This window comes from Mya arenaria, chromosome 12 (assembly GCF_026914265.1).
Source record: "Mya arenaria isolate MELC-2E11 chromosome 12, ASM2691426v1".
Classification (NCBI taxonomy): Eukaryota; Metazoa; Mollusca; class Bivalvia; order Myida; family Myidae; genus Mya; species Mya arenaria.
The window spans coordinates 25,578,267-25,596,339 of record NC_069133.1 but is presented as its reverse complement, the minus strand read 5'-3'; the positions used below and the strand labels follow the sequence as shown (position 1 = coordinate 25,596,339).

Genomic DNA, 18,073 nt, shown 5'->3' with positions numbered 1-18,073 from the left:
GGGGCGAAATGCGACATGTGTCGGGGCGAAAATGCGGCAAGTGCCAGGGCGAAAATGCGACATGTATCGGGGCGAAATGCGACAAGTGGCGAGGCCAAAATGTGGCACGTTGTGGGGCGAAAATGCGACAAATGATGCGGCGAAAATGCAGCACGTGGCAGGGCGAAAAGCAAACACATGGCGGGGTGAAAATGAGACAAATGACAGGGTGAAAACGCGACAAGTGGTGGGGCAAACATGAGACAAGTAGCGTGGCGAACATGCGACAAGTGGCGTGGCGAACATGCGACAAGTGGCGTGGCGAACATGCAACAAGTGGCGGGGCGAACATGCAACAAGTGGCGTGGCGAATATGCAACAAGTTGCGTTGCGAGCATGCGACAAGTGGCGTGGCGAACATGCGACAAGTGAAGGGGCGAACATGCGACAAGTGGCGTGGCAAACATGCAACAAGTGGCGTGGCGAACATGCAACAACTGGCGGGGCGAACATGCAACAAGTGACGGGGCGAACATGCGACAAGTGAAGGGGTGAAAATGCGACAAGTGGCGGTGCGTACATGCGACAAGTGGCAGGGCGAACATGCAACAAGTGGCGGGGCGAACATGCAACAAGTGAATGGGCGAACATGCGACAATTAAATGGATGAAAATGCGACAAGTTGCGTTGCGAGCATGCGACAAGTGTCGGCGAAAATGCCACAAGTGTCGGGGCGAAAATGCGACAAGCGACGGGCCGAAAATGCGACATGTTAAGTGGCGAAAATCGACAAGTGGCGGGGCGACCATGCGACAAGTGTCGGCTAAAATGCGACAAGCGGCGGGGCAAAAATGCGACAAATGTAGGGACGAAAATCGACAACTCGTGGGGCGACCATGCGGTAAGTTTCGGGCGAAAATGCGACAAGTGTCGGGCGAAAATCGACAAGTGTCGGGTGAAAATGTTACAAGTGTTGGCGAAAATGCGACACGTTGCACTGCAAATATTCGCCAAGTGGCAGGGCGAAATGCGCCAAGTGGCGGGGAAAATGCCACAAGTGGCAGAGCGAAAATGGCGGCGAAAATGCCACAAGTGGCAGGGAGAAAATGCGACAAATGGCGGGGAAAATGTCATATGTGGCAGGGCGAAAATGCGACAAATGGCGGGGAATATGCCACAAATGGCAGGGAGAAAATGCGACAAATGGCGGGGAATATGCCACAGGTGACAGGGCAAAAATGCGACAAATTGTGGGGAATATGCCATAAGTGGCAGGGCAAAAATGCGACAAGTGGCTGGGCGAAAATGCGACAAATGGCGGGGAAAATGCGCCAAGTGGCAGGGCGAAAATGCGACAAATGAGTGGCGGGGAAAATGCGACAAATGAGTGGCGGGGAAAATGCGAGAATTGTGCGGGGAAAATGCACAAGTGTCGGGGCGAAGACGCGACAGGTGTCGGGGCAAAAATGCGTCAAGCGTCGAGGAAAATGCGACACGTGGCAGGGCGAAAATGCGAAAATGTGAAAATGTACCATGTGGTTTTCGCAAATTTTCGATAAAACACGAAATGGCAGAAATCACTCACCATAATGAAAGATTTTCAATAAACACATTCATTATTGAATGGCACCGATATTAAGATTCAGGTTACATCTATAGATGATAAATTGGATCCTTGTCACTGTATTGCCATAATGGCATGATATTGAATACTGTTTACTCTATATTCTCTACTAAGTACTAAGACACTCACAAAACTTCATTATAAAATATGATTTCGAAACTCCCGACCAAGGGGTTATATTTTGAATGACATGTTGACACACCATTATCATAATGAATGTCAAATTAAATATCACTATATAATTGTATGAAAAACAGATTTTTGAAAAGAATTTTGAAATGAAAAATTGAATACGGGTTGCCAAAACAAATGTCAAAACATGGGTTGCTAGTTCGTATTTTGTTTATAATTCATAAGCGGGGTTTAATTAAGTCTTATTGTGACCGAGGGATCGCAGGATGAAGCTCGCTTTAACTGTTGGAGTTCTGGCGGTGTTGTGCACTCTTGCACACACATACAAAATTCAGGTAAAATAAACAATTTACACCTATATTTATTAATTCATAGGGTTATAACTTACGACACTGCGAAAACGCAAAAGATCCGCGAGGTTGTATTCGACTGGAGTAGATTTTTCAGATCCGGATTTCACGAGACGCTTTTTCATTTTTTCGAAAAGTGGTTTGCACAATGTTTTGTGTATGTTTTATTTCGTTAAATCAAAGATTGTTTTAATGTAGTGTAGCATGGTATCGTTATCTTAAACAACAATTAATTTGCTACATGCATTTTCTTATTTAGTTTTAAGTGCTTGCCTTTGTTATTGGATCTTTTGGTGAAAAATGCGCTTTCTTTTATAACAGGTTAATCCTGCTCACAGCAAAAATAAAACCCATTCTGAAAACAGTAACTATAAAGTTTAATGTCGTCTGCAATGCAAAACGCAAAATTGATTAGGTGTTTGCATCTCCGTGTTGGCCAATGACAATAGAGGATTTTTCATTTTCTGTTCATTAATTGTTCTTGGTGTTTGCAGTTTTGTGCGAGCCAATGAAAATCGAGGATTTTTCAAATTTTCAGTTCATTAATTTTACTTGATGTTTTCATTTTTGAGTTGGCCAATGATAACTAAGGAGTTTTCATTTTATTTGTTCATTAGTTTTCATTGGTGTTTGCATTTTTTGTGTGAGCCAATGAAAATCGAGGATTTTTCAAATTTTTAGTTCATTAATTTTTCGAAGATCGATTCTGACAAATGCAACAAAAACACCAAATTAATGAGAGTCCAACGCTGATCAAATGTTGCTCAGCTTACGCCAGCGCACACACATAACTGACAAAAGACAATTCGACGTCAGCCAAACGTCAGCATGATGTCTGAGAAAATTGTTTATAATTACACATGCAGAGTATGATAAGAGCTAAAACTGTCTAAATATTATAAAAAAAAATAATAATTTATTTCAGGATCGTGCTGCTAAGAATGGTATGTATAATAATTTTAAATTCTCATTAAGCTTAACAAAATAAACGGATATATAAGTGGATCCATCCCCCTGAAACCATGCAAGCTATATAATGGAGCAGTACTGAAGTGCGGAGCCTCATATGGAACAATTGGAAAACCTCGGCCATTATCCAACAGAATTGACTATCTCGAAGCTTGCCGGAGATGGCCGAGTTGTAACGATTATGGAATATGGAATAGTGTTATTTATCATTCGAAACCCCTCGGCCAATTTCCATCGAAAACAACCTCGGATGTATGCCGGTACATCAAAAGAAGTAGTTCGTACAATTTTGAATTACACTATTAATTGAGTGTAGTGTTTAAATGTGTACTTTGTATATCTACGTTTACATTAATTGCCAGTGAAGTGTTTTAATGCATAAATAATTAAGAATCCAAGAGTAAAGTCATTAAATCTAACTGATAACTTAAAATTACTACGCGATATACTTGCAGTGTAGTTAAATGTATTTTTAAAAAAAAATTTGACATTGTAAACTGTCCATATACATTAGATGTTGTTTTCGATGGAAAATGACCGAGGAGTTCCGAATGATTTGTTTATGTTTCGGTAGGAGAAATAAGTATAAATTTGCTATTCATGATTTACTATTATTTTTGAAAAAATGTATAATTTAATTAGTGAACCGATTGAGAGATAAGCATGCAGACGATTTGCATATTGTTAATAATCGTTAGGGAATACTCTTTCGAAGATAAAAAAAATGTAGACACTTTATATGATTTTAATAATGTTTCGGGAATACTGAACATTTCAGTAATGCACCAGTTAATTGTAAACACGGGCCCCCAGCTCCAGGGAATAACAGGGACTTTGACTTTCGGTCCAGCCAAGCCTGGGTAAAATCCCCGTCCTGCGGGAACGAACTGCTGGTAAATCCCCGCCAAATGCCCCCGCACCCCAGTGACCCTAGGAAAGGCCCATTTCCCGCTATTTTTGGCGCGAAAACAAAACCACCGCATTAACCCGGCACTGCGGGGCCACCTGGAAGGTAAAAACACGACCCATTTCCCCGGCTATCCCGGGTATACCCCCAGACCTGGCGGGCTGTGGTTACAATTGACTGGTGCATAAGGAGTTAGTCTCCTTGAAGGACATAAACAATACATTCAGTGCTAGATTTATAATCAACACTGAACACAAATAATGGTTATGGATGCAGAAAGTGCTTTTGTTCTGCTAACTTCCGTTTCTTTTTTTCAGATGATGTTCAGAAAACGTCTAACAGCGAAACGAGCCTCTTACGTGAGTATATACATGTATATTTAACAGAAATTACTAAATACTAAAAGTAAATAGCATTACGCGGATTTGACTCCCACGTAGTCCTTGTGAAAATAACCGGCTTACACGGCCTGTTAAATTTTATTGTGTTAAGATCCAATGATTAATACTATTGCATGTACGAGAAATGCCCCCATTCATATTTTATTATTTTCACTGACTCGGTAATAATCCACTATTTGACAGGTGCTCTTATAAGCAAACTGGCTGGGAAAATCGAAGAAGAGAAGAAGGACGTAGGCGATGCTGCCAAAACGGACATTTCCGGAAAAGGACGTGAGTAACATCCATTTTCAGGTTCAGCAGACCTCGCGTACGTCCATTCTGGGAAAAGAACTATTTTTCAAAGGTGAAGTGCATAATACTGTCACATCGTCGGTACGTGAGTCCCGTATACACTTGGATATCAGGGGATTTGATATATAACTATGAATAATTACTGCACCAGCTTACAAGTGGAAACATTTTTCCATTTTTTAACAAATAAGACCCACTTTCATTAAACATGCTTGTATTTTATTATACGCCTCTATCCGTTCGCGCCACAACCTCATGTTCAAACATTTTAGGTTCTTTGTCATTATTGCACGGAAGTGGCACTACGTCCTCAGGCAAGGCGGCGGTTGTGCGAGCCGCCCAGCACCTCCGGGAGATGCAGGCACACGCACAGAAAGCCGGCCGCAACACTGGACAGGCGACTCCCAGTGTCTCACAGTCCGCCGCCCAAACGCACAAAAGGACATTACAGAAGCTTCGCGGTTTGCTTCACTCGAAACCCTGGTCGAAGACGCAGGGCAAGAAGTCAGTGACGGACGTCGGCTACGATGATCCCCTCGAGGAAAATTATATGGAAGAGATGTTTGAGCGATGTGTGATGACGGACGAGGTGGGCTATCAGTTTCTGAACTATGAGGACGAGGAGTGCTTTGACTGGGACTGGGCCGTTTACGAAGTCTGCTATTTCCAGGAGTCCGAAACCAGTCCTCCCGGCTGCGACAAGTGGGGCGATGTGTGGAACGACATCTACATGGCCAATGATGAGCTGTATATTGAATTGTACGACAGCAGTTACTACGGAAGTGGAATCGGCGACTATGGCTACTACGACACATCAGTGTGTAATCACACATGGGAAGACGCCGGTAGGTAGAGACAAGTTTATGATAAAATGTTGTACGTTTCGGATACTTCTCAGGGGCGGATCCGGGTTTGACGTTAAAGGGGGAGTAAGGCGAAGTCTTTGGCTTGCGCCCCTCCCTCAGAACCGAAGGGGGTTTGGAGGGGGGTGGGTACTACCTAAAGCAAATTGTAACAATAACTAGTCCGAAATCGTACATTTTGGGCATACTTTAAACCCTTTTTTTGTCTTATATTGTAATTTAAAGTAAACTTTGACGATTTTAGGGGGGAGGGGCCCGCGCCGGGTGCCCCCCCCCCCCCCCCTGGATCCACAAGTGCTTCTCTAGCTCAGTGATAGAGCGTGCGCTTCGGGTGCGTAAGATCGGTGGTTCAAACCCAGGTCGTGTCAAAGAGTAGTACTGAGAAAATGGTGAACCCAGTACTGGTTCATGCCAGGAAAGTTGTGTCCAGTGTATCGGCAGAACCAAGAGGTCTCTTCGCAAGGTCGAGCTCGGGTATCGCAACCGGAACTCTTGTATCTTACTCTGTTTTCTCAAGTCCTCAACTGTCAGGATTTGACTGCATATTGCTGTCACTTCTATCTCATGTCAATTATTGCATTTAAACACAATTTTAGTTGTGATGGCGTCGGGCAATGTACAAACAACTTGTGCTCTTGAAAAAGGGTTAAATAACATTGGTATGTACTTGCAAAAATAAATAGTTTGATGCAACACAGTCACAAATCATTTTATTTTTGTAAGAACATACGAACAATCTTTAATGTTTTAGTGGTCTGCATTATATTGTGTAAAAATAAATATCCCGGGCCAGTCACTATTTATATCTACCGCTTCACCTGATTAAAATATAAATGTATTGGGAAAATTGAAAGATTCTGCCGTCTCATTTGAGAACATATAATGTTGACCACTGAAGATTGTTTATGTACAATAGCTCAACATAAGGGGTAAATTTAGCAAATTAAGCTAGTTGTATTGAAATACCATCCATAATTAGCTGTGTGAAGTGAGCTAAACATACGACATTGGTAATTGGACATTCAAGATCAAATGTTGTGCTGGCACGACATTGGACATTCATTATCGAATGTTGTGCTGGCACGACATTGGACATTCAAAATTGAAAGTCGTACTGGCACGACATTGAACATTGGACATTGGTATTTAAAAAATGAATGTCGTGCTAGCACGACATTGGATATTCAACATCGAATGTTGTGCTGTCACGACATTGGACATTGGACATTCAAAATCGAATGTTGTGCTGGCACGACATTGGACATTGGTATTTCAAAAATGAATGTCGTGCTGGCACGACATTGGACATCGGTATTTCAAAAATGAATGTCGTGCTAGCATTCAACATCGAATGTTGTGCTGGCACGACATTGGACATTCAAAATTGAATGTTGTGCTGGCACGACATTGGACATGGGACATTCAAAATCGAATGTTGTGACTTATTGAGTCGATAAAAAATAAGTCGACAGGCAGTAATAGGTTACTTAATCGGCTCATTGACAATAGTTCGTGTTATAATACGTAAAACCAGATAAAGTAGATGTAGGACCGATATTCATTTTTGAAATCTCAATGTCCAATGTCCAATGTCGTGCTGGCACGACATTCATTTTTGAATGTCCAATGTCCAATCAATGTCGTGCCAGCACGACTTTCAATTTTGAATGTCCAATGTCGTGCTGGCACGACATTCATTTTTGAATGTCCAATGTCGTGCTAGCACGACTTTCACTTTTGAATGTCCAATGTCCAATGTCGTGCTAGCACAACATTCGATCTTGAATGTCCAATGTCCTATGTCGTGCTAGCACGACTTTCAATTTTGAATGTCCAATGTCCAATGTCGTGCTAGCACAACATTCGATCTTGAATGTCCAATGTCCAATGTCGTGCTAGCACGACTTTCAATTTTGAATGTCCAATGTCCAATGTCGTGTTAGCACAACATTCGATCTTGAATGTCCAATGTCCTATGTCGTGCTAGCACGACTTTCACTTTTGAATGTCCAATGTCCAATGTCGTGCTAGCACAACATTCGATCTTGAATGTCCAATGTCCTATGTCGTGCTAGCACAACATTCGATCTTGAATGTCCAATGTCCTATGTCGTGCTAGCACAACATTCGATCTTGAATGTCCAATGTCCTATGTCGTGCTAGCACAACATTCGATCTTGAATGTCCAATGTCCTATGTCGTGCTAGCACGACTTTCAATTTTGAATGTCAAATGTCCAATGTCGTGCTAGCACAACATTCGATCTTGAATGTCCAATGTCCAATGTCATATGTTTAGCTAACTTCACACAGCTTCCATAATTAACATGTATTATCGTACTATTATGTATTATGAATATATGAATCGGTAGTATACAATAGTGTACATGTATCCATAGTATACAAGCGAGTACATGAATCCGTAGTATACAAGCGAATACATGAATCCGTAGTATACAAGCGAGTACATGAATCCGTAGTATATAAGCGAGTACATGAATCCGTAGTATACAAGCGAATACATGAATCCGTAGTATACAAGCGAATACATGAATCCGTAGTATACAAGCGAGTACATGAATCCGTAGTATACAAGCGAGTACATGAATCCGTAGTATACAAGCGAGTACATGAATCCGTAGTATACAAGCGAGTACATGGATCCGTAGTATACAAGCGAGTACATAAATCCATAGTATAAAAACGAGTACATGAATCCGTAGTATACAAGCGAGTACATGAATCCATAGTATACAAGCGAGTACATGAATCCGTAGTATACAAGCGAGTACATGAATCCATAGTATACAAGCGAGTACATGAATCCGTAGTATACAAACGAGTACATGGATCCGTAGTATACAAGCGAGTACATGAATCAATATTATATGAGCGAATACACGAATCAGTTATTATACGAGCGAATACACGAATCCATATTATACGAGCGAATACACGAATCAATATTAATCAATATTAAACTCGTCTTATTAAAGTTTGTCAGTAAATTGCAATTTAAAATACCGGTCCATTTTCAACTTACAGGAAGTTTCTGGGCGTGTGTGCGGGATCATCTAAGTCAGTACCACGCCGATGTCGAAGCGTTCTGGGGTAAGTATAACCTTATAAGTAGCAAACCTGATTCTTTCCGAGAAGGACACGGTTTAAGTTATAGTTTTGGTTTAATTTTGCTTAACTAAACCATGAATTTAGCCTGGCTGCCGAATTATTTGAATAGTAAAGCAAGAAAAAAAATACATTTGGTAATATCTAGCGCGCAGGCGCGAACTTCTAAATAACAACATAAGGGCGTTTTGTTGGAAATAAACAAGTTTTGGCTTGATATTAGTTTCACAAACTGTGTTACATTTTCAAATTAAATTAATCCAGTTTTGATAAACGAAAACCGAAACTGGTTTTTGAAACTAGTGACCCCCCCCCCCCATGTTGGTGGAGATGCTGCTGGAACTGTACACAAAATCATGCATTTGTTACCTCAATCCAAACTTTCGAAACAGGTTTCCAAAACCGCCGAAACCATTGAAACCAATTAATGACTAGATGGAAATTTGCCGGTTATTTTTGTAAGAGGAGTTTAAAGCTGCACTCTCACAGATTGACAGTTTTGTAGCTTTTTTCTCAGAATCAGATGATTTGTGTATCAATGCCATCAATTCAGTCATATAATGTAATTTAAATAACAGAACAGGTCTCAATTGATTGGAAAACGGCCGAAAATTTCATATCTCTTAACATTCGATGATTTTCAAACGTAAATATGAAAAACTGCGATCTGATCTTTTGTCAGCAGTCTTATATCACTTATTTTAACACATGTAAGCAAAGAAAAGCTTGTTTCAAGACAAAAATGGTCAATCTGTGAGAGTGCAGCTTTGATTGTGAATATCTTAGAGTAGGTGCATAATATCGATGGGTGAATGCGAAAAGGTTCTAAGTGACATTAAATAAAGAAGCAGATAGAACCTTTTCGCTTTCATCCGTCGATATGTAATGACAATGAGTGATAATGGAACAAATGTAATAAATGTAAAAATTGATATTGCCCTGTATATCAAATAACATGATCGTACACCAGAGCAATAATGCTATGGCCTAAAAAACATTTGGTTCGGGTTACCCGACCCTACCTACGAAATAGGCGCCGACCCTACCGTTTTTATGGCCAGTTGTAAAGAATTAAAAAAATAAAATATAACATTATAATTATTTATATTTGTTGTAGTATGTATTTTAACATGTAGTTTAAAACCTTTAAAGCTTTATACAGAATATTACTTTAACACCATTCTCCAATAATGACAATAACGTTTTTATATAATGTCTAATTAAAAAAATATTTATTTTTAAAAAAAGCTTACCTGTTTTTGAAAAGGGTGTTACCCTAACCAAACCATTTTTTGGCCTATGCGTAGATGTTTAATTTATCATTATCAAACCTCCGATGAATGTTAATGATCATATATCTACCGAGTGCATAAAATAACACACTTGTCTTCACTATTTCAGATGTAAACGGACTTGGTAAGTCATATCCATACTGAAAAAGCTGAGTTCACTTAGACTTCAAGCCACATTTTTAGCCAATGAAATTGCAGATTTGCAGTTATTAAATACAATGCTAACTCATTAATAAGAATTTTAACTTTCGCAACGCACAGCCCGCTTATTCTTAATCATTAGGATTTTACTTAATGTCATTTACCATTACTTTGATTATAGAGTTTTAAAGAGACCTATGATTCTCAGGTGTTTTTTTAAGAGCTATTCAGTGCTTCGGTGCAAGTGTCATGTAAAATTTAAAACTTATACTCCGTGATTGTTTAAAGATGCACTATTACTTCCAAATAAGATTTAACATACTTAATGCAATTGTTTTTATATACCAAAAAGGATGAACAAATGTCGAAAACAAGGGTGCTTATGAAGGAATCCGAGTTTAATTTGAAAGAAATGTGCAGAAAACACGGTATTCTACATTATGAGACGATAGTAGATAGCAGTAAATATTTTAGCAATCACCAATCATTTAATATTTTTGCGTTTTCAGCTATTGAGTACACGGTTATAATATTGCTATCAGTAATTAATATTTCCATAATTGCACTATTTAGGAGGTAGTTGAAGGTTTATGTTCAGAATTTGTTATACATGTGTATGTATTGATTTCGAATAAGAGTGTCACTTTAAGAGGCGTTAAGTAGGTTTTTTTTGTATCCACGTGTTTCAATAGTTACCTTTAGAACCTTGATTTCAATGAACACGTGAATTTTAGTGACTTTCAGTACTTTGATACCGTGAGCATGTGTTTTCATCAAAAATGTGATTGCATGATAATGTGTTTTAGAGACGTTCAATTCATTGAAGCAATCACATGTGATTTCAAGTGTCTTTTTATTTCTTTTTTCATTGTCTTCATTAACATGTTGTGTTTTAAGGCGACTCTGGAGTGCCGTTTCTTGGACCCCTCATTGGCGAGTTCTTGCATGAACGTAAGTTTTCAAAAATGGACTGGTATTCACAAAACATCTTAAGACATTTCTGGTCTTAAGTCATTTTCCTACCTAGTATCTCACTGATCATATGACATAATAATTAAAAAATATTTGAAATACTTAATTGAAATACTTAATTGAAATCGATTTTCTTGAATATTGACACTTCAATTGTAAAAAAACACTCTTATACTTTCCTTTTAGTTTGACTGTGAACAAAATAAGTAATATACTTTAGTAAAGAAATTACTTAAGATGCTTTATGAAAACCGACCCAGGCCCAGGCCTTTGTAATCAACACATGTAAAAAATCCATCATGGATATCGATCATAGATATTTTTTAATGGTAATGTAAGAAAAGAATACGTTTGTATATAATGTCTTTAATGTAATGCATAATAACCCGACTGTGTATGATTGGTATCATTTGAAATAATTTGATGAATATCGAAATAATTTGTAAAGATATATACAGTCGAAACTCGTTATATCGAACTCTGTTATCTCGATGTTCTGGTTATGTCGAACTTTTTTTCGAATTTATTGGGCTTAGTTAGACATGTTTTGGAATTCGGTTATATCGAATGTTCGTTATCTCGAGGTATTTCCCGAGGTCACAAAGAATTCGACATAGCCAGTTTTGACTGTGCTGTAGACTAGTTCTAGTCGAATACCTAACCGTATACTTGATTTTGCAACTGTTGGTGTTTCCAGTGTCCGGGATAATGGGTGACAGCCCGGAGACGTTCGCAGAAGTGTTCGCCACAATCGATATGCTTCTTTATAACAACGTTTACGGTATGTATATGGCACATTTAAACGCTTGCGTTACGTTAAGGTCCGTTGTCAAAGTTCATTGATTAAGGTAGAACTGGTGTTTATTAAGGTTTCAGTACAGCGGCCAGCCCCCCCCCCCCCCTCCTCCACCCAAACATACATGATAGTATGTATTTTAGCTTACTGCATAAAAAGGTCTCATTCGGGCTGCTCTCTCGCTTTGGGATCTTCTATTTTCGTTTTGAAGTTGAAAATATACATTTTTATATACGTTATCGGGGTATGGGTATACCAGAGTATGTAAAGTATGACAACGTTGTTGGTACCAGGTATGTTGGACAATTTAACAGTACTGATAAGTATTTCGACCAAAGACAATGTAAATACATTTAAATACCGTTTATCCGAAGTCTTCGGGACCCAGATAAGAACTCCGGATATTTCGGATTAACATATATTTATTTTAGCAGAAAATGACGGCTTTCGCGAATTATTGGTGACCTAAACCTAGTTAAAATCGGGTATCTTGTTGTTACTTACACGTAGCTTTATAAATCGTTGATGTTTTTTTTTCAGAGGCCCTGTTACAGTTGAAAGAAGCCCAAGGGGATGACGATGGTAATAAATGTTGCTTTGTTTTTTTTATCCGAATACGAAACAAATTTGAACATACATGTTGTCCCCGGTTTAGTAGATATTTAAGGTATTGATGCAATTTTTTGTGTGTGTGTTTTATTATCTTAGTTTGTCTGATCTAAATTATATCCTATTAATAATAAAGTTTTAAATTGGTAAAATAAAACCGCTGCAATATGATACACGAAATCGTTGTTAATTTTAAAACGCGAAATATATGGGGACGTACTCCAATATTTCATTATAAACAAGTACATCTGCACTGGTTGCTAAAATCGTGATAGATATTCAGCAGATCGCAAATGTATCCATATAATTTCGAGAACAGTAAATATTTGAAAATTAACAACGCTGACGTTAATAACGTTGTAAAATTTAACAATGTTCTGAACAATAGGACCCATGATTGGCTTCGCACTTGCGACTAAATTTATGCTCTTTCGTTAACTCAATTACAAACTAATGATGTGTTTATTTTCTTGCAGGTCATTTCGCCGAGTTAGAAAGCCTACTCTGGTGTAAGTATTTATATTTCTCTCAGTTTGTTTAAAACTATATTATTATATTGACACACATGACTTTGCATCCATCCGGGTTGCCTTCGTCACTTCAGAGTTGTTGCCCTTGGCGGTTAAAACTTTACTAGATGAACTTAAATACGGCCTCACTTGAAGAAAGTTTACGCGAGGGACAATGTCTACGGGCATTAAATTTCTGACGAAACTGGTTACCAGCCAATTATTCCGAAACGTCTATGAATGTGATAAACATTGGGTTCGTTGAAGTCACTCCGGTGTTCAGTCCCTTGAAATGTTTTCCGGTCAGCGCAGTGGTTAGTGCACTTGCTTCTCACGTAGGCATCCCGGGTTCGAATCCTTGACGCATGTGAGTTTGGTTTGTAGTCACCGAGCGTGTGACAGGTGGGTTTCCTCAAGGTACTCCGGTGTCCCCCACTACAGAAGACACATTTTCGCGTAATATCGTGCCAATATCGTGTTGCAATAACTTGTTTCATAATCGTTGTAAAGAAAATGCGTTTAATAGTAATAGTAATAGTTGTCAAAAACTGGACAGTTGAGTTTGCTCTTTTACAGATGGTTCGTTTTGGACAACTTTCATTTATTTTGTTGACATAGAATGATCCAATTTTTGCGCAAACGTCTGGAAACCAGTGATATAAGACTGTTCACAAAAGATCAGTTTTTCGTATTTACTTTCGGGATTTGATTTTTTGAAGGCTAAAAGCGTTACTCACGCTTAAAAAATAGTTTTGATTTTTTCCAAACACCTGAGATCTGGCCCCAATTTCTCGAAACTTCTTAAGCTTAACAGGCTTAAGTCGCTTATTTCAATTAGCCAAAATACATAATGAAAATGGATTTTGATAAATGAAAAATGGTTTATTCTGATAATCATACAGATTATTCCTATAGAATTTCTAAAAATTCGAAGAAGTAAATATAACACATTTTTTGGCCTGTTCTCAATCTATTGCGAGTTATCTTATATAACTGAATTGAAGGGCATTGATGCCAAAAAGGGATGATTCTGAGACAAAAAGAAATGTCAAAACCGTCAATCTGTGAGACTTCAGCTGTAACATTATTTAAATTTGAAACCACTAAGTTGGTAATGAATGCAGAGAACACGAGAACTTATCTTAATTGAATACATGTGTTATCATTATAAGGGTAATTCCTTTATGTTTTTTTTGTTTGTTTTTTTGTTGCAGATGAATTCGAGGGACTTTATAATCTCAACGTGGGTAAGAACTCATTATATCATTTGACACGTGATTGCATTGTCACCATTTCTTGGAATAATTATTAATTTATTGACTGACTGGTTGACTGACTGGTTGATTAAAAGATTGATTGATTGATTGATTCGTTCGTTCGTTCGTTCGTTCATTCATTCATTCATTCATTCATTCATTCATTCATTCATTCATTCATTCATTCATTCATTCATTCATTCATTCATTCATTCATTCATTCATTCATTCATTCATTCATTCATTCATTCATTCATTCATTCATTCATTCATTCATTCATTGAAATTGAGTACATTATTTACATTCCAGAAATCTGGACTTGGTTGTACACCCACGGGCCGTACAGTGTGGACATGAGTATGCAGTATTCTAACTATTAGCGATATGTCTGTCGGAGAACCTCGGCCATTCCCCTTCAAAAAACTCGAAAGTGTTTAGACAGTTTAAAATGTCAGAATTCTTTACAGTTAACTAAGCTGCAAGTAGATCGCGTAGTAATTTCAGTTTAGCAGTTAAACCAAAAGACTTTATTCTAAGAAATCGAAATGATTTATGCAATAAAACGCTTGACTAGAAATCAATTTGAACGTAGTTATAACAATAAATGTTAAACCAAACATTTGAGAAATATTATTATTCAGTTACTTATGCAACGGCATACATACGAGGCTTGTCGTAAAGCGGAGATAGCCGAGCTGTTCCGATTGATTATCGAGATGCCGCTTCAGCTTATCTTGCGATCGTAACAACTCGGTCATCTCCGTCAATCTTCGGGAGGTCAATTATGTTGGGTAATAGCCGAGGTGTTCCTGGCCTACATCTTATCCCGACTCGGAACGGAAAAGGACGATCTAACCTGAACTTTCTACCTTTGTTTTTCACTTAATGTCCTTTACATAAAATGATTTTACACTATATCTGATTAACATTTTAAATATCACCAAGTATGACCTATTCTTCATTGCATCTGTGCATTGCCGTAAATTTATGCTTTTTGGGGCACTCTCTTTCATGTCTGCTCGAAATCTGTATTAAAAGTCACACTCTTATACATCTGTTACTTTATGTATGTGTATATTTCTTTGAGCATTTGAATAAATCTTTAAAAAAAACCCACATAAATGTTCAATAAAACCAATTGAATTGAATAGAATACATTCTACAATAATTTTATTGAGTATACAATTTGGTCTACTAACATAGCAATGTTCTATCCCGTTCATTTACTGAATTAAATAAATTGAGCCAATAATCTAGCTGGCCCAAGGGACGCCGAGTCGTGCAAATTGGTCATCGGCTGGTCAAAGCAGGACCAAATGCACATTTGACGTTTATTGTATCGGACATTAACCCATATCGGACGAGTTTGACAACCAGCACGGATGGTATTCAATATGCAACTGAAGTCAATTTTATGGTCATACATCATCGACTTCATTCACTGTATACGTCCGCTATTTATATCACGCAATCCGATCAGCGCAATTGTTTTTAGTACTGTTAAATCATTGATGTTCGTGGGGCATTATTGTTCGTGGTTTTCGTGGGTTAGGGGATCCACGAATTCAAGATCCCATGAAATATAGACCCTTTATTTACTTTTTCAATTGCCATGACCTTAATTTCCAGTTGACATGGGTATATGCACTAATTGGCATGTCCTACCACTTTAGCTACTGTCATAAACCGAGTGACGTAGAAGACGGAAATCACCGGCCAGCGCGTGGAGATAATGCAGACGATCTAGGACGACCGCAGTTTCGAATTTTTTTTCGAAAATGAAAAACCACGAATTCAAGTACATGTACCCGTGAAATTGTAATCTTTCGGCAAACCACGAACTTTCATGCCAACGAATATAAATGATTTCACAGTAGTAAGCAACTGAGATTGAACTTAAATTTAAGGTGATGTGTAAGCGTATTTATACTCGCAGCCGGGCATTGCCTATTCGGCGAGTGCTCTGATAAGATTGTTAGCCATTTTATGTTGCTGCTACATACATATGTAACCCTGTTTAGCACTACCCTGGTACTTTAACGTGCACCAGTGTATTGCACTGTCACACGGGCCCTCATTTCACGTCAATTAGTATAAATTTTGTTAAGTGGTGCGACGGGGAATCGAACCTGCGACCCCTGGATCGACAGTCAATTGTGTAACCACTAGACTACGGATCCGCCATAAGATTAGAAACTTAGTGTTTTTTTACCAGTATATTTAGCCGACCAATAGGCTTTGTGGAATCACTGAAGTATATCTAAGGATTCGGATAAGATCACTACTTTATACTGGCCCTGGCAGCCAAGGGGCTTGCCCCTCCCGTTAGCTCAATCGGTAGAGCGCTTGACTGTGAATCGGACAACTTGGGTTCGATTCCCGGGCGGACCAGGTCACTTCTGTTGTGATTGGTTATGAAATCCTTTCTACGACCATTGCCCCTGGCATGTACAGAAATGGTCAGTTCCTTGCAGAGGTGAAGGCACCTAGTACAGGTTAACCACCAGATAATCTGCTCAGGATTGGTGTGCGGTGGTTGAACTGTCACTCTGGGACCCTTCAATGTGCTCACGCCAGGACCCGGAGAATAAACTACTAACACAACCACCAAGGGGCTTGAAGTTGGCGACCTAGTGACTTAGTTGCTTAATTGTTTTTCTATTTCAAATCATTTTTTGAAGCGTTTTACTCCATAACACTAATAAATTTATGTTTTTATTCACAAATCAGCATCCCGAAGCGATTATCAGCATTTCCCCCAAAAAGCTAGGCCGCTAACTTCACGCCGCAAAGTCGCCAGGCCCCTGGACTGCTAGATCTTCGGGAAGTTAATTTGTTAATAAAAAAAACATTAATCTATTATTGTTTCCAAATAACCGCATAAAAATGCTTTAAAATAGAAAACACTTTTAGTCTGAAAGATCGATTTTTTTGAAGATTGCTGATAATCGCTACATGATTTTACTTAAGGCCACACCAAATTGATGTTTCGTTCCGCGGATTTTCCGCACCTATTTTTTTGAAAACGTAAATAAAATAAAAGAATTATTTTTGTGCGACCTTTATTTTACCCGCCAACCCGATTTCTCCCGGTAATATTTTTTAAAGGCTGAAAAATAATGAATTATAATTTTCCTACGCTAGTTTAAGGGTTTTTTTGTAAAGGGAAGTAACCGTCGGCTTAGCATTGGTTTCAATTAATTCAAAATGTCTGCTTCCGGTATAAACACTGTGGCTCAAATTTTGAAAAATTAATCTAATTTTTTACAATAAATGTGTTATGACCAAGCTCGAAGTCATTGTCCATTATCCCATGCACTGAATAATCATTAATTGAATCATTAATTATGCAGTAAAACATGTGTATTTGATACTGGTAGCTATAATATTGCGTAATTACTGATTATTTTTTTATGGAAATCGGAATGATGAACAATGACTCAATTAAGTATAAATTGATTCAAATCATGATACACGTTACCAGAATTTGACCTTATGACGTCGATGCTGAAGAAGACAGCTGAACTTAACAGGAACATGTTTCATTGTTTGGTCCAAATTGATGTTTCAAAGTCATTTTTAACCAAATTCTGGCAAAACAGCAGTTTCGAACAAATATCTGTTCACAAATAGCGAAATAAACACTGGTCCGGATCGACCAAAAATAGTAAAGCCTAACCTTAGTTTATTACCTTAATTTCTGTTTTTTTTACAGCAAAATCTGGGATTTATTATAAAAAAAACAAGTCCCCAGAACGTACCATGGCACTTTTCATTTCGATAAGCACATGCTAATTTAGTCAAGAAAATAAAATGTATATGAACTCTAATGTTTGAAGCTGCCTGTGTTAAA

General features: G+C 38.3%; 1 protein-coding gene across 1 annotated transcript; it reads left to right on the top strand.

Moving 5' to 3' along the window:
* The first annotated feature begins 1,934 nt into the window (after nucleotides 1-1,934).
* On the top strand, nucleotides 1,935-15,256 carry LOC128212492 (uncharacterized). Its single transcript, XM_052917974.1, has 13 exons — nucleotides 1,935-2,070; nucleotides 3,011-3,029; nucleotides 4,279-4,320; nucleotides 4,546-4,635; nucleotides 4,929-5,501; nucleotides 8,564-8,629; nucleotides 10,046-10,060; nucleotides 10,975-11,028; nucleotides 11,747-11,830; nucleotides 12,386-12,427; nucleotides 12,931-12,963; nucleotides 14,178-14,210; nucleotides 14,530-15,256. The coding sequence occupies exons 1-13, from the start codon at nucleotides 2,002-2,004 to the stop codon at nucleotides 14,598-14,600; spliced, it is 1,191 nt and encodes a 396-aa protein (XP_052773934.1). The 5' UTR covers nucleotides 1,935-2,001; the 3' UTR covers nucleotides 14,601-15,256.
* The last annotated feature ends 2,817 nt before the right edge of the window (nucleotides 15,257-18,073 follow it).